At 35.2% G+C, this 27722-nt stretch overlaps 1 protein-coding gene across 14 annotated transcripts in view; it reads right to left on the reverse strand.

Moving 5' to 3' along the window:
- Positions 1-27722, reverse strand: part of DLG2 (discs large MAGUK scaffold protein 2) — a 2233585-nt gene that overhangs the window by 1650720 nt on the left and 555143 nt on the right. For all 14 annotated transcript variants that reach the window (XM_045370161.3, XM_065528807.2, XM_065528814.2 and 11 more), the window contains one exon: positions 15655-15729. In XM_045370161.3, the coding sequence (XP_045226096.1) occupies positions 15655-15729 (75 nt within the window). The remainder of the gene's footprint in view (positions 1-15654; positions 15730-27722) is intronic.

Genomic DNA, 27722 nt, shown 5'->3' on the forward strand with positions numbered 1-27722 from the left:
ATGTTTACTCCCAAATGTCTCAAATTAATTCATTTCTCTTCATCTTCACCTGTACCCTCATTCGTGCTGACAGGTGAAGCCAGCTGAGCTTCTGGGTTGGGTGCGGACTTGGAGACCTTTTGTGTCTAGCTAAAGGATTGTAAACACACCAATCAGCACTCTGTAAAATGGAACAATCAGCGCTCTGTAAAGTGGACGAATCAGCAGGATGTGGGCAGGGCCAAATAAGGGAATAAAATCTAGCCACCCAAGCCAGGAGCAGCAACCTGCTTGGGTCCCCTTCCATGCTGTGGAAGCTTTGTTCTTTCTCTCTTCACAATAAATCTTGCTGCTGCTCACTCTTTGGGTCCGCACTACCTTTATGAGCTGTAACACTCACCGCAAGGGTCTGCGGCTTCATTCCTGAAGTTAGTGAGACCACGAACTCACCGAGAGGAACAAACAACTCCAAACATGCCACCTTTAAGAGCTGTAACACTCACTGCGAAGGGCCATGGCTTCACTCCTGAAGTCAGTGAGACCACAAACCCACCAGAAGGAAGAAGCTCCAGGCACCTCTGAAGGAACAAACTCCGGACACATCATCTTTAAGAGCTGTAACACTCACCACAAAGGTCCATGGCTTCATTCTTGAAGTCAGCGAGACCAAGAACCCACTGGAAGGAATAAACTCCAGACACATTTTGGCAACCCAGATGGGACACATTTTGGTGACCATGAAGGGACACATTTTGGCAACCACGAAGGGATTATCGCCTATCGCCAAGCAGTGACTACCATCAGACCCCTTTTGCTTGCTATTCTGTCCTGTTTTTCCTTAGAATTTGGGGGCTAAATACCAGACACCAGTCAGCCAGTTAAAAGCCACTAGTGTGGCTGCCAGACTAAAGACATGGGTGTCAGGCTTTCTGGGAAAGGGCTCGCTAGCAACGCCCGACTCTTCAGAGTTGGGAGCGTTGGTTTGCCTGGAACCACCTTCTGCTTTTCCTGTACTTCTGGGCTGAGCCGAGAGTGGACAGAGAGGAAAGCCATTCAGCTCCAGGATCCTGACAACAAGTTGATTGACCTTGTGGCCATGAGCGGAACTCTCAAAGTCATGTTGCCCAAACAAGACTCGCCCATCTATCCTGACCCTTGCCTCCTGGGTCCTAACGCCTGTCAGACAAACTTCCTCTCACCTCTCTTCTCTGAGGCTAGTTCTGCTTCTAAAAACCACTCCCTGTCTCTGGTGCTTTTCTAGTTTCTCCTATAAGAATGATTTCTAGTATAAACCTCAGGACTCTGTTCCCTTCTTTAGGCATCCGGGCTCATCAATCAGAAAGACATAATTTTTGCCCAAAGCCCTGTCAGGTGGGGGACTATCTGGAATTTTAGGATCCCTCCTCAGACTAGCAAGCCTACAAAAGTTCTCCAAGTCCCCACCCGACCCAGAAGCTCAGCTGCCTTCATCTCTCAGAACCATACCTGGGACATAGCAGGCACCCTGTATGTATATATTGAATTAATAAAGGAGGGAAGATAGATGTATATACAGATTTGAATGAGCAAAATGAATAATGGTGATGAGCTATAGAAGACTCAGGCTGTTTAACAATGGTTGCAATGAAAAACTAGCTATGGGCAAGAGAACAGTTCTGAGGACAAGAAATTTAAGATTTTCCCTCTTTTCTATTGTTTTTTCTTCAGACAATTGTAAAGAGAAGATTTCCCTGTGTCCTACAAAAAGCTATATTTCTGTTGCCAAGGGCTCTCCTCAGCCACAGCCTTACCAGATGTCTGGTCATGATGACTGAAGACAGTTTTAGCTTATTCTGTATACATAGTATAAGGCTGCAGAAGGCTAAGAAAGTCCCTGGACTGGGGATTTTGGAGGAGGAAAGTGGTGATTTTCTCTTTGCTCTATCCCTGGACCGGGGATTTTGGAGGAGGAAAGTGGTGATTTTCTCTTTGCTCTAAAATTATGTGAGTTGTCCTTACACTGCATGCAATATTTTGCCCTCTTTAGGGGTAGAGTAGAATTAGTTGTATCTTTTGTTTGACTTAATATTTTATGTTTGGGCAACATACACGAAAGGAAAGACATTCTTTAAAAATAAGCTCCTAGAATAAGTACTCTAATCAATGGATAGGAAACCAATGAATAGCTTCAAACTACAAATCATAAGGACTGAAGAAAGTGTGCGCTGCAGTTTTACTTTCATCATCTCATTCAATCACAGAGATGACTCAAAGAGGTTAAGACATTTCCCAAATTAAGTAAGCAGTGAAGATAGGATTTTAACCCAGTACCGAGTGACTTCAAAGTCCATTCTCTTTCCAGTGTACTTCACATAGTGTAACCAAGAATAAAACCTAAGTACCTTGATTCTCCAGTTTGGTGACAGACAGGATTGTATTCCCTTCCACAGCCCAGTTTCTTTCCAGATTCTGTGCGCTGTCCAAATGCACAGGGACTGGATTAGATGAGATTCTTTTTTTGGTTTTGTATAGATCTTCCTATAGACCTCAAGCTTTCAGAGAGTCATAAAACTGCCATTCCATGTGTACTTTAAAAAACTGCTTTTGGACAAAGATTTTAGACATTAAGTTTTAGCCCAGAATGCATTTTTGCATCCAAGTTATAAACAGTACAACTTTTTAATGTAAATGCTGATACAACTTAAGGAACAATGGTTTATGACCAAATCCATTGCAGAAACAAACTGAATCTTTCAACAGAGTATTAGCATCTTTAGAGAGAGGATATATTTAAATGTGAATATTAAATTATGCAAAATTTTTGCTTCTACAAAATATAAACTGAAATAGCCTTCAAGATCAATTATCATGTTTATTTTTTTTACCATAGGTTGATAGGTTTAGCCAATTCAGACATGAATGCCATTAATTATTTTAATTAGGTGTTTGTTCTGAGTTAGGTGAAAATATATGGATCAGCAAATGAAATATTCAAATGTTTATACATATTTTCCCTCACTGCTATCCCTTCTCCATCTGCTCCAGTCACTCTCAGGTTTGGGATTTTGATTAGATGCATTTGTTGTGCCTCTTGTTGCTGAATCAAGGGAGTCAGTACATTAATCTAGGCTTATAATTTTATAAGGCAGGTAAAGGACTATGTTGCCTGCTGCCAAACAGGACCTCCTTGAGGAGCTACAGCAATTAATGTTCCATTCTTGTGTCAAGTGCTGTTAAAAGTTTTCTTCGGGCCAAAGTTTGTCCAAACATTTTGTACAAATCCGCAGAGCTCTTGTGTAGCTGGAGGCTGCTTCATGAAGTTTGGCATTGAGTCCTGCTTTGTATTGGTAGTAGGAAGCTGGCTGTAGCTGCAGACATGGCCTTGTGGAATAGCTTTCCCTGCCTGGACTACCTGAAGCTAAATCTAAGGAGGCGAGTCTGAGCATAGTCTGAGCACAATCAGAAAAGCAGCACAAAAAGTCAGAACAGTAAGCAGATGCAAGGAAGCCATTGACAAGAAAGCCTCCATATCTGTTTTATATAATTCAGGCACATTAATAACATTTCTTTGTTATTTCCTTGAATTTCTAGTTTTGATATAGATAATTTGTAAGTACAGAAAAACACAAAGAATAAATATTTTTAAGTCTGTAATAATTATTACTAAGAGTATACTCCTGTCCATATGTTGTATGGCCTTCTATTTTAACATTAAATTGTGTGAAGTACCCATCTCCTGAATGTTGTAGGAAAAGCTTCCTTAAAGAGACATATATGCAATAAAATGTTTTCAAGTGGGATTATTCGCTTGGAAGAACTGTCATTAATGTCTCCATATCTGTAGCTGGTCTATAAATAGCCCCACCAATACCCAAATTAAGAGCACTTGATGGTGTCTGTGTTTGTTCTGCAGTGATCTAACAATACCAGATAAAAGAGAATATGATAGTTAGGGAGAGAGGCCCAGGAGAGTTCATAAGACATTCATCTACTTTGTCTCTAGAAAAAAATCATTATAATTGCACTTTACCTGGCACTCCATAACCAAATCAATCACTTACACTTCTAGAGGCTGCTTTATCACCAAAGGCTAGAACCTATTTTCCAAAAATACTTTTAACTAACACAAGTAGCCAAAATGAAATATAGCAATGGTTCTGAGTTAGGAAATACCTTTCAAAGATACAGAAATTGTAAAAGAAATCACTGTCAGAAAAAAATTAAATTCTATGCTCTTATTAAGTAAATTAACTCATATAAACATCTAAACTCCATACATTTCAGTTATATCTTACACTATCTGAGGTAACTGGAAGTAAGACAAGCTGTGAGAGAGTTCATTGCTCAAGTGCCTTTGAGAGGCAACATAGATTTAAACTGCAACCATCTTCAGAGTTCTCTAGTGCTGATAATAATAATATAATAATAACAATAAAATTAACATGAATTGAGCACCTACTATGCAACAGGAACTGATTTAGGCATATACATATGTTGTCTCTAATTCTGAAAATAATCTTTCAACGTAGGTAATTATTATTATTTTTATTTCATAAATGAGGAAAGTAAGGCAAAGAGATATTGAAAGGTCATATGGCTGGTGAGAAAAAGACGATTTTAACAAGTTCTGCTTGACTCCAAAACTCATGTCCTTACTTCAGTGCAGTATGCCCTTCTTAAGTGATGGTCAAAAAGATCAAAAGGACGAAGGTTTATCTACTCTGAAAAGCCCAAGTAATGCTAGTACATGTCAATGCACTGTTAATAACCAGTAACAGTACACCACCCAAGGCAAATCTCCTTGCACATATTACCAGGGCTCTCTGCTTTGCCATAAGTCTCTCCTTCCTTCAACACCACTACCGTCTCCACCACAAACTCAAGCCAATGCCGCAGTTACTTACGTTAGAGAAGAGAAAAATCTGCTACTCTGAGAGTTTATGTAAACTGAAACGTGCCGGCCATCTGGTCATCTAAGAACTGTCAAAGAGAGGCTCATAAATGTGAATCTTCCCGAGAATTAAGGTTATTGGAGCATTATATATTTTTGTATTTTGAATGATTTTTTAATTTGCAAATGTTTTTGGTAACTACAGTTAGAAGACACAAAGGTAATTCTGATGTCTTCTCCAAAACAGCTTTTGAAATAATTTTAGTTTTTTATGTGTTGACTCATGACCAACATTTACGAATGTCAGTCAAGATATAAGGTTGTAATATTCCAGTGACCCACAACCAAATTATCTGATAGAGTGTAAGAGCTTGTTGTTGCTTTTAACACTTCTTTCTTTGCTCACTGTCAGATGCCACTTCTCTTGACTGCCAATATAGCAGGCTTCAGCAATGTCCTCTCTGGAATTTCCATACACCTGCTCTCATTACCTGGATTTTCTACTGGGTTAGGTAATAAAATGCCATGATTATGTGAGACATAGCTGAAAAGTCTCTGTAAGGCATTATGGGTCTCTCATGTTCAAACATGTATGCCTAAGAAATATTAAGAATACAGTAAAATCATAGAATAAGTTATCAGTAAATTAGTTGTGAGCACTGAAATACTGATTTAGTCCACTTCAATGCCATTTTTAGTATTTCTCAGTTTATGCTACATAATTGAGATTTTTAGGTATTAAATAAGTAAAATATTGTGTACAGCCCAAGCTCCTGTAAGCTGATGTTAGAGAGAATAAATACTCCATTCTTCCAGGGACTTTTTTAGACACAGAAACAGAACTCTTGAATTGGAAAAACTATGAATCCATTCCATTATGGCATTTTGTACTCCCCTAGCTTACAAATTATTGAATCACCATATTCTGTTAGTAGCCTTGTACAAACCTGTTAAAAAAATAATGCTGTAGCATGCAGCTGTGTCATGAGACCATCTCTGGGAGAACATTTCATATTCAATTACTTCAACAAAGGATGAAACCAAGAAGCAGAAAGGTAGAGCCTAGCAACCCCTTTAAAAAAGCCCATTATTAAAATTCCTTCAGTTCTGAATGGTAAGTCATGCTGAATTTCTAAATAGTCAGTCTTGTAACCCTCTTTATACGGTGGCTATATAGATGGTCTTCTCCAAATAAGTAAGATGAGATTAGCAGTTCCAACAATACTGTGAAGAAAGACCTTCAAATGTGCTTTTGTGGCTGCCGAGATGGTTGTTCAACACTCCAATATTGTCAAACTGCAATGCATAGAATCCATGTGGCATCCTCCATGATACAAAGAATAGCTAATAAAAACAGCCTCTTCTAAATTCATCATTTTTACAGCAAACTTAGGAGCATCAATTTGCCTATAGAGATAGTAAACAATATCAGAAACAGAGCCAAATTGGGAATCCAAAGAACTCATTCTGGCTCCCCTACGTGCTGATGATATGATGCCAAAATAAGTTATTTTACTTCTCTGCGTTCAGTTTCCTTATCTGTCAAACAAGGTAAGAATATGTTCCCTATTCAATCCAGAGTAAACATAAAGTCTGTGAAAGTATTTTAAACACTTGCAAGAAATGTGCAACCCAGAATCTTTAATGGTGCTGTGTTACAGAAAAATAGCCCAGAGAAAGTCAGGCATGGATTATGAGTAGGTAGATTATGCTCTCAGGAATCCTAGAAAAGGACTTCTTAATATTCTCAATAGAAAGCCAATACATTATTTTAGCAAATGAAAGTTTTAAGAATTAAAAACAAACATCAAAAGAAACAAACAAAAATTTCCCTTTCATAATAAAAACAACCAACATTAGTAATTAAGGGAACTTCCTCAACTTGATAAAGGACATCTACAAAAATTTGGACAGTTAACATCATGTTCAGTGATGAAAGACTGAATACTTTCCATCTAAAGTCAAGGAGGTCTGCTCGTACTAATTCTATTTAACACTGTACTGAAGATTCTAGCCACATCAGTTGGGCAAGAAAATTAAATAAAAGGCATCCAGATTAAAAAGGAAGAAGTAAAACTTTCTCTATTTGCACATGACATAGTCTCATATAGTATATATAAAATCCTACTAAATTATCTAAAAAGCTATTAGAACTAGTAAGTTTGGTAAGGTTGCTGATACAAGATCAATTAACAAAAGCTGATTTTATTTCCATACACTAGAATGACCAATGAAAAAGTGGATTTAAGAAAACAACTTTATTTACAATAGCATTGAAAAGAATAAAATACTTTGGATTAAATTTAGCAAAAGAAGGGCAAAACTTGTATCCCAAAAACTATAAAACATTTTAGAAAAATTTAAAGAAGACCCAAATAAATGGAAGGACATTCATGGATCAGAAGATTTAATATTGATAAACAAAGCAATATTCCTCAAATTGATCTACAGAGTCAATGAACTCTCTATGAAAATCCCAGCAGGGTTTTTGCAGAAATTCATAAGCTAATCCTAAAATGCATGTAAAAATGCAAGGGACCCAGAACAGCCAAAAAAATCTTGGAAAAGAACAGAGTTGGCATCTCACACTACCAAATTTCAAACTTACTACAAAGCTACAGTAGTCAAGACAGTGTGGCACTGGCAAAGGATAGACACAAAGATTACTCAAACAGAGTTTAAAGTCCATAAATAGACAGCTATAGTTACAGTCAGTTGATTTTCAACAGAAGGGAAGAGACAACTCGATGGAGGAAGGAATAGATTTTTCAACAAATGATGCTGGGACACTTGGATATCCATATATACTATATATAAAGACTAACTCAAAATTGATGACAGACCTAAATGCAAAAGCTAAAACTATAAAACTTTTCAAAGAAAATGTAGAAGGAAATCTTTGTGACCTTGGATTATGCCAAGCCTTTTCAGATATAGCATCAAAAATACAGATGACCAAAAAAAGATAAATTAGACTTTATCAAAATGTAGAAATGTTATGCTTCAAATGCCATTACCAAAAAGTAAAAAGATAACCCACAGAACAGGAGAAAATATCTGCAAATCACATATCTGAGAAGGGACTAATAACCAGAACATATAAAGAACCCGTACAACTCAATAATAAAAAGACAAAAGCATTAAAAAATAGGTGAAGGATCTTAATAGACATTTTGACAAAGAAGATAAATGGTAACAAGTACATGAAAACATGGTGACATCACTAATCAATAGATAATTCAAAATCAAAACCAAAATGAGATACTACCTGACACCTATTAGGATTGTTATAATACAAAATATACATAATAAAGAGTGTTTGTGAAACTGTAGAAAAATTAAAACCTTCATATATTGCTAGAAGGAATGTAAAATGGTTCAAATGTTATGGGAAACAGTTTGACAGTGCCTCAAAAAATTAAACATAGAGTTAGCATATGACCCAAAAATTTCACTCCTAGGCATATACCCAAGAGAATTGAAAGTACATGTCCATGCAAAAACTTGCACAAAAATATTCATAGTAGCATTATTCATAACATCAAAAAGTGGAAACAATTCAAATGTCTATCAACTGATGAATGGATAAACAAAATAAGGAATACCCATACAATGAAAAATAATGCATGGTACAACATGGATGAACCTTGAAAACATTAGGCTAAGTGAAAAAAGCCGGTCACAAAGGCTGCATATTACATACTTCCACTTACAGGAAATATCTAGAAAGGGCAAATCCATAGAAACAGAAAGTAGATTAGTGATTTATAAGAGCTGGGAGGAGAATGGGAAATGACTGCTAATGGGTGTGGGGTTTCTTTTAGGGTCATGAAAATGTCCCAGAAATGTCTCAAAATTGGTGAGAGTGACAGTTGTACAACTCTGTGAAAGAACTAATAATCATTGAATTGTATACTACAAATGGGTGAATTGTATGGTAGGTGAATTATATTCCAGAGAACCTGTTAGAGCATTAAAAAAAAAAAAAACTGATGGAAAACAACAATAAGAGATACACAAACAAAAAAATCCCAAATACTCATAGGAAGAATGTCATAAAGTTTTATATTCATTCTGTGTTCTATCAGATCTTTGGTTGAGTGGCAAAAAAAAAAGAGAGAAAGTAGAAAGAGGCGGGTGAATACTGAGGTCCCCAAATCAGTCAAGTTGAATAAAGAGGAAATTCTAGTGAAAATATTAAAAATTACAGAAAGAGGAAGCTGGGGACACTGAGCATAAACTTTGATGACCTCAATTTTACTGTGTGCCTATTCACTATTCCTCCATTTAGTTTCGCAGATCTTGCCAGCAACCTTAGGGCTTGCATCCTCCATTTCTTTGCTCAGGGCATGCTGAACACATGTCTATGTGTCTTCTGTTTTATTTACTGTGTAGGTTTTATGTGTGCACACTGGGAGTGCCCTTTCATCTTTCCCATGAACCAATGCCCCCCTCCATAAATACTGTGGGTTCCCTTTCTGGGCATATTTCAAAGATCAGTGTAACAAAATTATTTTATATGAGTATTGCCGTTCCCAGCAGAGTCTTTAAAACTAGAGAGGAAACCGGTGTAAGTTTAAAATACTATAAGGGGCAGAGCTTGGGGAAAAGAGCAACATATCCCTTCTATCAAGCTCATCTTCTTTGTACTTTCATTGATTAAGAGCCCCTGACTACAGCAAAAATGAAATTAGAGACACTCCACAGAACTCACATTTCTTAAAGTACATCATGCTTTTTCTGAGATAATTTCCCCTCTGGATTCTTTTCCAATCCTATGGCTACCACCCATATGGCCAAATGTACTCTAATCCCACTGCCCACCAATTTAAGTTCCTGTACGCTGCAATTTTCTGCAATTTTCCTAAAGCTATGATCATCTGATAATATCCTGGCTTCAATTTATAAGGGGACTGCTGATAGCATGAAAACCTTGCCCTAAAAAATAAAAATTGTATGTAGTCTTTGGAAAGACAACTCTTCAAAGCCATTCTGGGTCTAATTTCCCAGCTGCAGAGTTAGTCCAGAGGGTGCTATCTTCACGGAAGCTCTGGAAACACCCAGAGAGCAGACACAACACTATTTTATAACTGGGTTAGATGCTTCTGAGTGCCATGGTCTGGGTATTTATGTAGGGTGTATACCAAATTAGGTCACACAATGCATTCTGGGAACAAAAGGGTTGGGAGGAGCTACAAAAAAAAGACGAAGAAAAAAAAACCTTTAGGATTACTGCAGAATAGCTTGTGCACATTGTATTAACTGGTTTCAATTAGATTGAATGATCCTGACTGTGGGTAATGTGAGGCAGTCTCGGAAAGCATGCTGGAACAATTAACACTTTAAAAGAACATCTCCTCTGGTTTCTAAGAGAAGCATCTGTTTTTACTGATTTCCCATGAAAGAGAGAAATTACTTTCATAATCCAGAGACACATAGTAGGAAGATGTTAAAGTGTTTTTAAACGAAAAGGAAATCCTGGCCCCACTCCTTGAAAATGGCTGTATACAAACAAAAATGAAAATGACTGAGAATATAAATAGCTCTCATTAATATGACACTCCTATATCATCGGTTCCTGCCTGTCAGAGAACAAAAAGTTTTTTTTTTTCAAGAACCGCAAGATTCTGCTTTCAAAGTCTTAAAGAGTTGTACATTAGCTCCTAGAACCTTTTTCCAGAAAAGATTCTCCTAAATAGGTCTAAATGAGTACCCATGATTTAGTATTGGGTTATTGTCTGTTTTTTACACTCTTTCTCACCAATTTATCCTGCCCCATGCACTCCCTTCTGTAATGACCTATCCTTTTCTTTCTTTCCTTCTAGCAATTACTAAGCACTTAACTACGTGCCAGGTGCTATGTTAACACTTACTATGCATTATTACATGTAAATCTCAAAATAACCTGTTGTGTGCATAAACTCAGATTAGGTAAATTGTCCAAGGTCATACAGCTTACTAGGAGAAGAGTAATACTTTACTCTTTCCACTGACTAGTGGAAGAGTTAATACTTTAACACAAATCTCATTCAATTCTAAAGGATGTACCCTTAACTATGACCAAATATTGCATCTTTTGTCTTCCAAAATCCATCTTAAGGCAACTTCCCATTTGGAAAATTTATAGTGCTTTTTATAGACCATTATTAAATAATGTGTTGCCAAGTATAATTATGATTTATTTATACATATTGTTTTCTGCTATACATTGAGAAATCCAAGGGTCAGTTAAAATACATGTTCAGTAACTACTTCTTGAATAAGTAAATGAGAGTTGACGTACTCAGAATTCAGTGTTCTAATTTTAAATGCTTACATTTGAAAATATTTCACATATCTGCTGATAGTATTATATAGTGATAGAAACATACAGATATAGCAATATCTATAAGTTCCATAATAGCAGTCAACTTAGCTTTTAGAAACTCTTTTCCTAGCATTAATTTCCAGTAACTAAGGGGTGTGCAAATGTGCAACGAAAAAGAATTTTTGTAGCCAAATCATGTGTATTTATATTTTGTATGTCTAATTGATAAAATCACACATTATAGCCATTTCTGAGTATACCTAATAACTAAGAATTGAGGAGATTCAGAATTGGGTTTGGGGATATTCCTCAAAATGATTAAATCCATGCATGGGCCATAGCCATACTGAGTGGTTCACAAACATGCTCTAAAATGCAGCAGCCACTGAAGCTTCTTACAGCTGGTCAAATCTAAAATTCTTTAATTACAAGTGCCAAATGCTAATTCTTAGCCTAGTTCACTCAGATTCAGAGAGCTATCTTTCTTCAGCTGAGTCCTAGAACCTGTGGACATCTTCTCAATTGTTTGCAGATGGCAGAAGCTCAGGTAGCTACTGTGTTCATATTCATGGTCATACAAACCAATAAGGCATATAATCAATTTAAATTTAAAATGTAAGGGTAAGGAAGGCTATCATTCTAGTGATTAATATAGCCACACATGGGGGAGAAACAATTAAACTGGTACACTTTTCACTAGGGAAAAGATATTTCATGTAATCAGAAAGTTTAATTATGTCCATGTTTCTAAATAATTATTAGGGAGTAAAATTTCTTTTCTGTTCAAACCCCAATCTGTACATTATAGTTACTACTAAAAGGACGAGTCTAAAAAAAAATAAAAAAAATTAAAAAAACCATCCAGGAAGAGAGAGAACAAATAGTTAATAGACGCCATTGTCAAGGCAATATGTAACTGGTGACAGACATTTGCAAAGCAATCTGTAGAAGTCAGAAATCCAATGATAAACGCTCTGCACTCAAAATGAACTTGGGGCAAATGCAGACATGAAAACCAAGGCTTTTTTGCAAAGTGTAATAAAGCCTAATTATGAGGATACAATCATTCCAGAATAGAACAACAAAGAGCAAGAATAGGACAGTGGAGAAAGGAATGTAGGAAAGAATAAACTGAATTTGAAAAATGCACAAGGATAATAGAGACTATCAATTTATTAGGCATGTAAGTATGTCTTAATTTATTTATAACTTGCTTCAGTCCTTGGAGAATTTAAGACAGCCAAGATTTCTCTTAAGCACAAGGCAAAAATTTTCACTATTTCCGGAGAGATGATCAAATGAATATTAATACCAGAATTCCATACATATCATACATAGTTTTTGGTTATATAAATGTGTATGTTAATTGTAGACTCGACTGCCAATATTTTTTAATCTATAAGGTGAATTAAGTTATTATCAAATTATTTCATCATGTTTTAATTATACCCAAGTGTTGTCTACAGTCAGATATTTGAAATAAATAGATTATAAATTATCAAAATCCCAGTGTTAGTGCTTTTTTCTGAGACTACTACTTATTACACTAGCTCTAGTGGAGACTCAATAAACATTGCTGACTAGTAGTATTAAACTATTTTCTTTTTCTTTTTGGTTGCAAGTAAATCAAAGAACAAACCCTATCAAAAATAAATAAATTTTTAAAAAACTAAGTAATTGAGAAAGAAGTCACATTGATTATTATCAAGTCATTGAGACCATTTCACAGAATCCAAGAGACTTTTGAGTACATAATACCTAAGAAGGGCAGATACAAAGCAGCTTTAGAGGTCTAAGCAACTGAGGTTCACGTAACTTTTTCCAAACTATTCTCTCATATGATTCATTCAATATTGATGATTACCAGTATTTGGTATATCTCCATTACAAATTTCAAATTCCCATGAAAAAATTTCAACTGGTCCTGCTGGAATCAAATGTCTATGCCCTGGATCAGTCAGTCCTGGCCAGGGGCAGGCTCACATAATCTAAACATGACCACTAGGAGCACACCTCTGTGGATTGGGGGTTCTCTGCAGAGAAAGCAGATCAGTATGTGCTGCACAGCTCCTTCAGAAAATACGTATTTCACTGGGAGATATAATTACTTTTATGTAAATAGCAAAGGAAATTTATGAAACCAATAGCCCCCAGTTCTATGACAGAAATGAAAAAGAAACATCTGCTTTCTGTTCTCTCACCTGACCACAGCACTGAGAATAAGACTTTAATGCTGGCACTCTGACTTGTGATCTTCAGGAAGAGTCTTAAATGTAGTTGTTTATTTGTTCCTAAGGTTCTACAATAGAACTAGGACCTAATCTGGGATTCCCAGATCCCAAGGGGTTCAACTCCAAGGGAATAATGAAGGATGAACAATTTATAATAATTCAAAAGACAGAATCCTAGTCATGCATTTCCTTGCAACAAGACTGCACAAAGTAATAAAATGTGAAAGTTCTTATATTAATATTTTGGGCTTAAATTACCAGTATATTAAAGGATCAGAAATTCTTATTGATGTTATACATGAGTGTATTTGATTTACATAGGATTACTACCTTATTCATGTTTATATTTCTAGCAATTGGCATGGTACTAGACACAGCTGAATGAAATTACTAAATTTTGTAGCTTGAAAACAAAATTCCTGAAAACATGTATTCTATCGTATTCTCTTAAGAGAAAAGTGTTAAAGAACAATGAAGAGGAGAAATAGAAACTACCAGTCTAAGATGGTAAAATACCATTATTAATCCTCTTTACCAAGAAATCTTAGAGCTGTAAAATAATTTTTAAAAACTTACTAAAGAGAAAAATCAACATATAGGATATTCACTCATTGAAACTTAACTTCCCAGAATTTCTGCCATGTACCAGGGATTTTACTAGCTGTGGATATACCAGGACCCCAAAGAATACATTGTCTCCATGGAGAAACAGATGTAGGAATCAGTAATTATGAAATGATATCATCGGGGATACAATAAAAGAAGTGTTCTATTTATGAACAAATAATAAAATTATTAAAACACATCCTTTCTCAGTTCAAGATCAGCCTGTTCAACAGGGCAAAATCTCATATCTACCAAAAATACAAAAAAATTTAGCTGGGCTTGGTGGCATGCACCTGTAATCCCAGCTACTTGGGGAGGCCAAGGCACAAGAATCACTTGAGCTCGGGAGGCAGAGGCTGCAGTGAGCCAAGATCATGCCACTACACTCCAGCCTGGGCAACAGAGTAAAACTCTGTCTCAAAAATAAAAAACAAAAACAAAAACAGAAAAACCACTTCCTTTCTCTATCATAAGTAGTCCCTAAGCATGTACTCTCCTCTGACCATCTGCTCAAAATGTTAACATTTTTATTCTCTGAGTCTCCAGCATGTCTGGGCTCCCTCTGTACAGCAAGAATACCTCCAAAATTTAGCATCATCATCTCTCCTTCACTAAAGGTGATCCCACTTTCTCTTCCTGCCACAGATAAACAAAAACTGAGGGAAAAACTTAATCTCTTACACAATCTGAGTGAAAATCAGGTTCCACCAGGCTTACTGCTAACATAGTTGTAAGACATGCTATGTTAGTCCAGTCGTATCTTTCGGCACCCAGTACCTCAACAATAGATAAGGATATTTAGGAAGCTCCACACATTACTTTTCCATTGCCTACAAGGGGAGTCAAATGAAAATGTCCAAAAGATAACTTTCGAATTTCTTATTTCCATCACACACAAATTATTTCACGAGAGCCAAACTGTCATTTACAGTATACATAATTCCAAGAGATATCACTGTCATTTCTTTTAGGCAATCCATGTATTACAGAATATCATACATTCAGCCACTTTCTTCACACCCTTCAGAGCATAGAGTACTAGCATGAGTACATGAAAGGAGAGGTAGGATGTCTGGGATCTGTTCCCAGCGCTACAATTGATGCACTATTCTTACTCCCTTTACATTTAAATCTCCCATCTGTAGCACAAGGATAATGACATAGTACCTGTTTGTTTCTAAGGCACTGGAAAATTCTCTGGTAGAAGATATTACGCAAATGCAGAGACTATTATTACACCAGGAAGACTTGAAAATTGCAAGTTTGTGTGCTCATCACTATTAAGCAGTTGACACAGTGACAAAAGAGAAAGCATCCTTCTTCAAGGCATCTAAAATCAAATATTGCTGAATATGCAGCTATCCTGAAAAATATATGTGCAAATATATTCATTTTAATGACCTTCCAACTCTAACTCATCAATAACCCATTTAAAGTAATCCTTTCCAAGTTATCCTGACTCCGACAAAATGCATGGAATCCCTAATCACTGGTATTTTTTTATAATGCAAAGCTTTCTGAAAGGTTATTCTTTCTCCTTGCAAAATATTTGCTCTACTCCAAAATTTCAGAGAGCATTCTGGCTCATTCCACTAAGATTATTCCAAAATATAAAAACATTTATCCTTCAATCTGGCCAATCTTGGAATAATCAAACTTACAGTACAGTGGTGGACAGGCATCCAAGCAGGGGCTTCCACTGAACAATTCTGGGCTGGGCATCTGCCTTGGTTTTGCTGCAAATAAGTAAAAATGATATTATATTCAATTTATTATGTGCCAGTATGTATATATACTAGCTGACATGTTTATTATCAATGTTTATTACCTTATTTATAATCATAGCAGAGAGAGAATGCTTTGTTTGTGCAATGCTGCAGAAAACTAGGTACATAATTTCTACTCTTATCAAAGGATAAGAAATTATCCTTTTCCTTTTTTATTACTCTAAAGACTACGTTTTTGGCACCAGGCTGTCTCAGCATATGACCTTCCAGGCTTCAATACCAACCACCTGAGAACTCTTATAACCCATAGGTTGACTGTTCTCTTCCAGGCTCCTAATCAACCCTCATACATGCTGTACTCCTGTGAAATCACATGAGTCAAGGTATAGAATGACTGTTTATTTGTCTCTGTTTCCAGACTATAAGCTAGTGATGGTGATTCTCTCTAGAGTGTTTCATAGAACTCCAGAATGTTGGGTTGAAAGGGACAGATCTTAGAGGCCTTCTTATCACATCAAAAACTGAAGTGCAGAGAAATAAAACAATTTTCCCAAGGAGTCAAAAGTTTGACATTCTAAGTCATTTTCTAGGCACTTCTTTCTACAAAAGAAATTTATCTCTAGTTAACTGTTATACGTTTGTTGTAATTCCTGTAACTTTACTTCTAATGGGCTTTTAAAAATAATACAGTGCTTTACTTTCACCAACAATACTGCTCCACCCCTTTGATAACGAAAACTGATTAGTCTAAAAGGGGGGGAAGGATTTTAATAAGCCATGCTTTATCTTTTATTTCTTTCATTGTATTCTCAGAGATAATATAGGCATACTGATAATGTTAATAATCACCATTAAAAACCACAGCTGTGATTTATTGAGCAATTAAATATGCAAGGCACTATTCTGGACACATTATTACTCGTCCCCACAATAAACATAAGTAAGAGTATTATGCTCACTTTGTAGTGGAGAAAACAGAGACTTAGAGAGGTTAAGCAACTTGGCTAAAAGTCAACCTACTAGACAGCAGCATCTCTGAGATCGCAGCAAGACTCTGGCTGACTCTGGTGTCCGTGTATGCTCTTTCTTTTATAAGAAGTTGCCTCTGTTATTTTAGACTGTCTCTTTAATGGGTGTTAAGGCATGTCATCATCCAATCTGATTTTGTCTAATGAATGATCGTAACATTTCTGATTTAACTGAATAAAATACTGAATTCAGTACTCCTATCACACTAAAATTTTTGTCTGTGATTTGTAAGCTTTTTAGAGCAACTTTATTTGGTTGATCTATTTTTAAGGCATCACTAAGCCCTAAAATGCTGTATGAGTGATTATGGATAAAGTCATCATAAAAATAAACTTATATTATCAATCTCCATGATCAGTTTTCTTGTTTGAAACAAAATACGATATGCAGCAGCATCAGAGTACAGAAGGTACACTGGACTTGTGTCAGATAACCACAATTTTAAGCTAATTTTGGCCATGTGCTTGCTGCCATGAAATGCTCTTGGTAGTCACACCTGTGAAACAGTGTTAGTATCTTGCCTAATTCACAGATAATAGATATAGATTCTCCTCAGATCATTATATCACAATTTGCAAGAAAGCTACTAATTAGAACACACAACATATTCACAAAATATGACGGGTGCATAAATACGGTATGTTTCAACTTCTATGGTGCTCAGCATGGGATAAAGAAAGGTGGAAATGTGTGTTTCCGTTTTGTCTTCTATTATTACCTGATTTCTGACACTAAGGTCTTCTCGTAAGTGTTTTAACTAAGAATATTAACAGTGATTTTACAAGGCCAAACATAAAAGACTACTGAAGACAGATGCCTTGTGAACATAAATTATTCTTTAATCCTATTGAATGACGAGCAAAAAACATTGAAATAGAAGTTAGAACCTTGGATTTTAGTTTAGTGTTCCCATTGATCTATCTGTGGAACTTTGGAAAACTCACTTTAACACTTTAGACTACACTTTTCTCATTGGTAAAATGAGAAAGTTGTATTGGATCCATGATTCAATGTGGAGAGAGGAAGTGTCACATTTACCCAAAGATCTTTCTCAAACTGTACAGTTCCACCAATAATTTAATATTTGGTTTTCTCTACCAAAGGGATGTACCCTGCAGTTGAGATCATTTATCATTCTGATTTACTGATGAGACATCTTTTAGGGGCTTGGGAATATGAACAGGAAATGGTTATTTCCCTGAGTTTCAGTGCTGGCAAAGATTGACAACCACTAGACTAGATGGTCTCGAAAGAGTCTTCCACTTAAGTGTGGTTATTGAAAATCCTAACCTCATGTTTTGTCTACCACTTCGTTCTACTTCTAAAGAAGACAAGATCTAATATGGGTCAAGGAACCCACCACAGTAGGTGGAGAAGGAAAGGGATTTAAAATTCTTTTTTCCTCAAAGTCTTATCTTTTTTTAACATTCAATGTGTACACTGTGGCATAGCAGAGTTTGGGCCTACCTCCTACTCAAAAGAGTAGGAGGCCACCTCCTTAGAAGCCCAGCTAGAACCAGAATAAACACTAGGGGAAAGGACACTCTCATGTCTAACTCTTAGTTAATTCTTAAGCCAAAAATCAAGGGAGAACATTAGAATTCCCTCAAGGGACAACTTAGCTCTCTAAGCAAAGATTTAAGATAGAAGTTGGAGACAAATTCCCCTAAAGATAAAGCTTTCCCTCCTCCCTTCTCTCCCATTCATCTATACAAGATGTTTATACCTGTAGATTAATGGTACGTGACTAGACCAGGATTCGGGGATTTGCAATGCTGACCATTAAAAACATGTCCTCTTAAAAGACAAAACTATCAATGGGTCTTGGTGTTTTAAAAACAAAATATGACAGGTGCATAAATAAGGTGTGTTTCAACTTCTACGGTGCTCAGCATGGGATAAAGAAAGGTAGAAATGTGTGTTTCTGTTTTGTCTTCTATTATTACCTGATTTTTGACACTAAGACAGGTTGATGTCTTCAAATCTCTTAATCTTCCTTGGTTGTCTGTTTCTCACTTTAGAATCTTGACATATTTCATTCCAGAATATTCTGAGAACATTAGCTAAATATGCTGAACAATTACACCTAAGATTGATTGTATAAATATGTAACTACAAAGAACTTGAAAAGTGACCTCAAGAACTCTAAAGATTTTCTTCTCAAACCATCCCATCCCTCCAAAGACGTAGGAATATTTTTTCATGTATCAGGGGCTTGTACACAGAGTGCTTTGGAGTTTAGAAAATGCTTATATAGACATTCATAAGACATTGGCTTATATAGACAATTCATCCTCAGAAAAAGTTGTGTGTGGCAGAGTGAGAGATGATTCATACAAATAAAATTTTGACCTAAATATTTCATTAAAATAGCATGTTCTTTTGAAAGCAGAGTAAGAGCTGAAAGGTTCTATTGTTCTACTGTTCACAGTAAAATGATCCTCATAATCAAAGGAGTCTTTTTTTTCCGGGTGGGGGTGTGGTATTGCGAAGTGTTGCATGATAGGACTGTACACATATTTGTTCATTCATTTACCCATCCCTGACTTGCCAAAATACACTCCATGAATGGTAAGTTGGGTATATAGAGAGATTTAAAATTCAGAGCTATAAAAATTTAAATAATCCATATTCTCCAAAAGCTCCCAACTTTTTAGGAGATACAATACAATGTGCTGAGTTTAAAACAGGGTTAAACAACAGGGCCATTTATCCATTCATCCATTCATGTAGTTGGTCAACAAGCATTTATTGAGCAATTACTAAGTGCCAGTTATTGTATTAGGAATAAGGATATATCAAGACTCAGTATGTGTCTAAAAAAATACTTATTCTAAGGAAAAAAAATAAACTAATAAAGATGCAGTTATAAAGCAATATTACTGATATGGGATAAATAAACCATTACATGACAGATCAAAAATATTCAATGCAGCCATTCTTGGGGCAGGAGTAAGAAATTAACAAGAGTAAGGGAAAATCATACAGAGGAATTGAGGCAAAAGGCGGAAGTATTTAACTCTGGCTGGGTAACTCAGGAATGTCTTTGTTGAAGAGACACTTCAGGTTTCCAACACAGTTTTAAGGAGGCGAAGGTGTAAGAAGAGGGTGTTACAGGCTAAAGGTCTCAGTGGACCATCTGATAGTGCAAAGTAAAGACATTATTGGCCTTGTCAAGAAACTTCTCAATTCTAGACCTCAGAATCCTGGGACTGAGGAGAAAGAATGATTTTATGCTATACAGAGAGCTGACTTCAGCCTTTCCCTTTATCTCTTCTTCACAAGACAAAATGGATAGCTGGGTGTGGGATAAATGAGTCCTATCAGGAAGTGGACATGGAAGGACCCAGATCAGATCCTATGAAACACACAAGAGGCCCTCCTGAGTTTAATCTTTGAACAAGCATTTCAGCTGTCTTACTCATCCCTGAGACTCTAAAGGATTTGACAGATGAAGAAAAAGAGGTCAAAATGAAGCCCAAGGAGCAGAACTAAGTGACTTTTTGCATGCAGAACTAAAATGACATGCAATAATGTGTGTGCAAATGGACTGTGAGTTGTAAAGTACTTTAGAAATGTAATGGGTAATTATAAAGCTTTAATTATTTGAAAATTATTTTTATGAGCTAATTCTTGTTATTAAAATTACTAGAGCAGTTTTTCTGACTTCTAGTCTAATATACTCGCTAGCACATCAAGAGTTAAAAAAATTTTCAAAAAATTTGAGGAAAAATGACTCCCAAAGTGCCTCTAAATCATCAATTTCATATATTTCTAAATACAGATATATAATATGTATCTATATTTGTATGTATGTGTCTACATACACATATGTTCATTATGCATCATCCACATGTGTCTATAGATACATATATACATACAAATATGATTTATGTGTGTATACATGTATTTAAAAATTTTGGCAAAATAAAGGTTTTCATTGAATTAGTTTTCTAATTTGCCATAAAGATATGTAATTTCAGAGTGAGATGTTTAAAAAGAGAGAAAATCAAATATTGCCATGTGCTAATGTAAAATACATTATAGGTGGAAATATGTGCAGAAAATGCTACATTGGAGGTCCTAAGACACCAAAATATAAAAATGAGATTCCAAAGGAGGCTAGACCACGTGTGCAATATTCAAATAAATTACCAAGAACCAACTTCAGGATCCTAAATTTTATCTATAAATATAACATAATGCTGGTATACAAAAGTTGGATGACTGAAGATTTAGAAAAGGGGAGAATTTCTTTGAAGAGGGGTTGAGAAGTCTTACATATCACCTACAATTGGCAAAAGAAACTTCAATGGGACTGCACCTAGAGCTTAACATAACATCCTTGGGTTTAGGAGGTCATTACACTGGAATTTGACTCTCACCTAAGAAGCTTAACCAATGAGATAACATAGCAAATTGGATGCTAGGTCAGAAGTGGCTTCATCTGGGTTAGCCTGCACTCTCACAGTTTGTTAAGGCAAAAGATTCATTCTGGAGCCATTGTAACACCTGTCAAGACAACCCTCCATGTAGGGTGGGTTGCTGTAAAACTTGACGCTAAAGAAATGCATCATCCACATCATAGGAGACTTAGGCCCAGAAGGGGAAACTTCCAAAGACCTATGAAAGTGTCCATGAGGGAAAAACTCGAGCCACACATTTTCTGGCTGCGTTAAAATCCCAGATCCACTGTTTGCTAGCGATGTAAGTTACTTTACTTCTCTTTGCCATAGTTATGAAGATTTTAAAAGTTATAAGTAAAACACTTAAAACTATTTCTATACATAATCAGCACTATTTGCCAGTAATTTTCTTCCTTTTTGGATATTCTTATCATTGTTATTATATGTCAGGCTCGGAGGGCAAAAAACACAACAATCCCAGTTCAGTAAGAACTTTCCTTGTCTCCTTTTCTTATTTCCCTCTTATGCTCCAAACTTGGAAGGATCCAAGTTTACTAGTTGGAAGATCCAACTAGTAAATAGGAAAATGATGAAAAGAGAAGTCTATGGCATCCACTTCCCCCAAAGCAGATGTCCTATCTGAAGACCCCATAGTAGAAAAAAGAGAATCTTTCATCTGGAATGTGTTCAGAATTTTGACTAATATGTGGGACTGAGCAATTTTAATTAATACATTGGGACTGTATTTGTGATATTAAGTGATTGTCAGACTTTTCATTTCCTGTAAATGGAAAGTTATGAGAATACCCATTTTCATTTAGAGGGCAGGATAAGGACCACTGACATTAAGGTATTTTAAACAAACACTGGGGACCCCAAAATAAAATGACTTCTATTATTACATCCCATGAGTATTCCCTTGTTCAATGTGTCAATTACAAATGCAAAGTATACTCATGGTTAGTGTTAACTTTTTTCATTCAACTTTGGGCACATTCCTCAACATATGACTTCATCCCTTCCTGGACTTATCCTTCCATTTGCTTCTTTTTATTTTCTCAGGCTTCAAAAGATGTTTAAAATAAGTTGGCCTAATTTGTTTCTGAGGAAATCCTTACTAAAACTGAAGCCATGCTGGGGAGCCATGAATTTGCCTCTTTTGTAAATGAAGAAAATGCTGCTGACCTATTCTCCAAAGGATGTTGAGAACAAGGGGTTTTCAGTGGGCAGTGATGATGGTGCTGAGTCATCCTCAACACTTTTCAAAATGCTTTGTGACTTCAGGCAGACATTTGCCCAGGTTGACAGAGGTGCAGTCTGTGGCTAACTAGTGCATAAGAAGATTAAACACTCCACATTAAAATATTCTAAGCACCTAGCTACCCAGATTAACAGTAATGAGAGGAATAGGCTCTGAATTTTCAGGCCGGCCACATTAAAAGATGATAAATGGAAACCACTGTTGTGACTTGATATTTCAGGGTATCAATGGGGAGAGGACAATGGGCTTTGACTCAGGAGGTATTTCCTAGATGTATAATGAAATAATATATTGAGCACCATTAGATCCCAGGCACTTGACATGCACTCTCAGCTCATTGTATCATCACATTAACCCTAGGTAGTACAGAAGAGAGTTTAATACCATGAGGAATCCACTGGACCCGAGTTACAATGCTGGAGTTTTCACTTTTTACATCTGTGACTTTGGATAAATTTCTTAATCTCTGTAAGTTTCAGTTTTCTCATCCATAAAGTGGAAAAAATGAAACTTAAGGAATAAAATAAAAGCTTAAGGAATTATTGTAAGGATTAAAAAACTATATATATTATATATATAAAAGTTATATATAATATATATCATATTATATGTTATAATATATTATATCATATAATAGAATATATATTATATATAATATATATGTCCAAGGGCCTGATATATACTCTAATAGTAATAAGATAAATAATATATAATTTACATGTTAATATCTATCTTATTAATTGGAGATCTTTCTCCTGTTTCACTTAGCTCCTCTGAGTCTATATTCTTGTATCTGAGTATAAAATAGCAATATTTATCTCACAAGGTTACTATGAAAATTAAATGAGAAAAAGTACATGAAAGTGCCTAGAAAATGTCAAGAACTTTAAGTTTGGTTTGTAACGTTTTTGTCAGTATATAGAAGACGGAAAGAATGTCTGAAATACTGCAGCAATTTAAGATAACTAAATTTGGGAGCCAAAACTGATTCTGCAGCCGGGTATTACTTACTTGAAATTACTGGTCGTAAATGTTTCTAAAAATTATAATATGGTATTTTAGTATTTTACAGAAGCATATCCCAATATTCTCTGAAGCACTATCAATCTCCAAAGTTGAGTTATTACTATGCATAGCTAAATGCAATAATTTAAGCTTCTAAATACAAGATTTAAAAATATAGTTTTGTGAAATATTTTTAATGTAATTAATATTTGCATTCTGTTATTGCATCCTAGTAATCAAATGAGAAAAAAGGAATGGGCTGCAATTGTACTTTTCTCCTTCCAAAAAAGGAAAATTTGGATATTATTACTACCATAGAAAATATTTTTTCACTGGCAGATCTTTTCTATTATATCATAAACTACAAAGTCTCATGGAAACATAAAAGACTGTGACTTCTAAAACAAGCTACTTTTTTCTTCCAAACATATTAAAAATTCATTTGTAAAGATACCTTTCTTGAATTAACAAATTAGCAGCTAGTGAAAAATATCTGAAATTTCAGGACCCCAAAATAAAGTCAAACCTATGAAGAAAGAAATGCCATTCAGAAACAAGTTGAAAGTAATTCACTTCTATTCTCTCTGCTACCATAGAGACAAAGAAAAAAAAGTAAAGAGATTTAGCACACTTAATTCTTCCTGAAATTTATAATTAACTACCTGGGAAAGGGAACAATTATCATACTTCCAAAAGAATAAAGAATTTTAAAAGTTCAGCTTTTGATAAGACATAATTACAACCTATTAAATATGCAATTCATACAAATTTGCCCTTATGATTTTCCTGAATTTCAAAAAATGCATATACATTGAATAGCATTTTCTGAGAAGTACACAAGGAATGCCACCAAGTTAATTGTATAGAGCTTTCTCTTATTGGAGGATTTTCTCAGTTACTTAAAATTCTGGCAAAACCTAACACAAAGAAAAGGGTCAATGGATATTACTTACATATATGCCCTGTCTTCCTGACACCTATGAATATGTATTTTGGGACAAATGTTAATCAATGAAAAAATGTGCAGGCTTTTGTAGATCAAGTGCCATGGCCAACATCAAGCAATAGCCAGGAAGGACTACCAATTAGATATGTTCTCAGTTTAAATAGAACTTTAGATCGCTAAGTAAATTACGGGTGTATTAATTCAGGACAGTTTTATTTTAAGAGACTTGCAAGAAAACACCATATCTAGAAATCCTAAGAGACTCAAAACAAAGAAAGGGAGGAAGAATTTATTTTGCTTAAAATGTATACTTTTATTTATGGTTTCTTTAGCAAATAAATTTTTTTAATTTTTATCATTAAGAATATCAAGAAATTATCCTTATAATGTCCTATTTAGAACTCTACTTAAAAACAAATAATTTATTTTATTTTAGGGTATCTTAAACACAGCATGAAAGATTATATTTCTCATTGTAAAAACATGAAGTATGGGAGATGTAAGCTAAAAAAAATAATACTTTATGAAATGCGTTTTCATACAAAAATCAAAATTCTTGCTGATGTAGATAATAAATGGTATGATTTATGTCTTGAAATTTGACTTTTGGATATTCTTTTTTGAAACATAATTAAATGGTCTTTGAGGAGACTCTATTGCTGACTACATTGCTGCTTGGTAAAGTTGTAATAAGAGATTATTCTAAGTCATTTCTGTCTAGGGGATTCAGAACAATTTGAAGGGAACATTTGAAAGTCTCTAAAGCTTTTAACTCAGATCTTAACCGCAGAATAACATAACATCCATTCAGCTCCTGTACACATAGTGCTGGTGTCATCTGTGGCTAGTTGGACAAATTCCAAGTAATAATAACTATTATAGTTTTTTAAGTTCCTTTTGTAGGTTACTTGGGATAAAGCCATTAAATGGTACTGATACACTTTGTTCTCTGAAATGAAAATCAACATAAAAGTAGCAGAACTGCTGTGAACCTCTTCCTAGACAAGTTTGTATCCTGAAAGTTGAGTAAAACATAATGTATTCCACTTAAAAAAAGTATATTATCTCTCCAATTGTTTTCTCCTGATAATTTAGGAGAATAATGTCACTTAAAAATTTTCTATTGCATACCTTTCTAACTCACTTTACTGTTTTAATAGTAAGATATCCTACATTAATACTGTTATTTTTATAGTATATTTATGATAAATATGTCCTATACATATTATGAAGTCAAATAATTTTCCCCCAAAAGTATCCTGCTATATTAAATCACTGAGAAATTAAGTGAACATGAGTTGGCATTCTTTTATCAAACTGAAAACCTGATCTGACTGCTTTAGCTTATTGTTTAATAAAAAGGTACAATTATCTTTTAAGTATTTTGTGCTTCAATTTTAGAAACTTAAATTATGATCATGATAATTTGGTTTATCATAGATGTGATTCAATTGCCATTTTCTAGGGGTATATAAGGAATTTTACCTCTATTAGTCCATTTATTTTATACAAAAATGACACTTCCAAGTATCACTTCAGGCTCACCAAATATTCACAGGTAAGTTTACCAATTGCCTGTCTCTTAACTGAATAGTTTCTCCATCAGAGTACAAAGATTTCTTTCACAACTATTTATTGTGAAGTGCACATTATATATACACATGTACATATGTGTGTATATGTATATATGCAAAAACATTTGTGTATATGTGCACAAGTCTATATATACACACAGAAGTACACGTATATCTACATAAGTGTGTGTTGTATGTATAAGTGAGCATGTGTGTGTGTGTAAATTAGAGGAAGAAGAATTTCACCCACTCATTCACGTATTGAACAGTGAAATAGCTATCAAATATCTGTTAAATGAAAGAATTAATCAACACTTGTGGTACATCTACCAGTACCATGGTAAGTGATCAGCTATAAATACAACTAAGAGCTTCCCCTGTCCTCAAGGAATTCACATTCTAGCAAGAAATAGGCACATGTAAAAGCTAACTATATAACCAGATAAAGGCTATAACAAAGATGCAGACAATATATGGAGAACATGGAGCCTGATGGGCTCAGTCTAGTAGGACAATATCAAGGAAAGTACTTAAAGAGAAATCTGCATTTAGCTGAATCTTAAAGGTTAAGAAATGCATTAGAGAAGTATCAAACTAGGAAACTGAGTGCTATTCCAGGCATAAGAAAAAAACAGGCACAATGAAGAAACAGGAGGATGAAATTCAGATTATTTGGGGAAACCAAAGGTTATTGATTATAGTTGACTAACGCATGAAGGGTAGTGGGATCTGAGATAGGCAGTTAGGCAAGGGATACCACATTGAGGGCCATGTGTTCCAGGGGAAACAATGCAGACTTTATCCTGAAGAGCAGTGCTTCTCAAACCTTAAGGTGCAAAATAGACTAAGGAGACAAATCCATTAGGGATCTTATGAAAATGCAGATTCTGATTCAGTAGTTTAGCATGGGGACTAAGATCCTACATTTGCAGCAGTTTTCTAGGGGATGCCATTGCATTTGGTGAACAAACAAAATTTTGAATAAGGGAGCAGTAGGGGACAGGGAATCCCTGAAGGATTATAATGAGAGTTGTAGAGTTGTGATATACTTGCAAATTATGTGTATACATATTAATATATGCACACATACACACATACATATATATGTGTATATATATATACACATGCATATTTATACACACACACACGTATGTCTATTTTTTAAAGGAAGGTTCAAGTTAATGGTGTGGAAAATATATAGGAGTAGAGAGAGGAAAAGTAGGAAGACTAATGGGGATTTTATTGTAGAAATCCAGGTAAGAATAATGAGACTCTGAAAAAGACCACAGTAATAGAAATTATAAATAAAAGACAGATTATAAGGAATAGAATAAATAAGGATTGGGGCTGTGGGAGATTTAGGAATAAATCAAGGTTAACTACTACTTTTCTAACCATGACAATTAGGATAGTGGCATACAAAGAAATTGAGCACAGAGCAGAGTAGGAGAACTGTTTATGCTTGGATGACTCCAGAGAGTAAACATTTTCCTGGAACTTTTGACTTAAGTTTACTTAATGGGTAAACAGAATTCCAAATTCCAAGAATTCATTCATTTACTCTCAAACCCATTTCTCATAAAACCTGTCATCTCCAAAAGGTTAGCTCGAGAACTGAATTACTTAGATACAAAGAAAGTGACATGTGTGGGTAAGCATATTAAAACAGAGATAAGAGGGGCACAGGTTATTTTCATAGGATTTCGAATCTGGTACTAACTTTGAACACACAAATGGAAGAAGAAGCTAAAACATTTGGTATCTATCCCTCACCAATAAGA

Source organism: Macaca fascicularis, chromosome 14 (assembly GCF_037993035.2).
Source record: "Macaca fascicularis isolate 582-1 chromosome 14, T2T-MFA8v1.1".
NCBI classification, from domain to species: domain Eukaryota; kingdom Metazoa; phylum Chordata; class Mammalia; order Primates; family Cercopithecidae; genus Macaca; species Macaca fascicularis.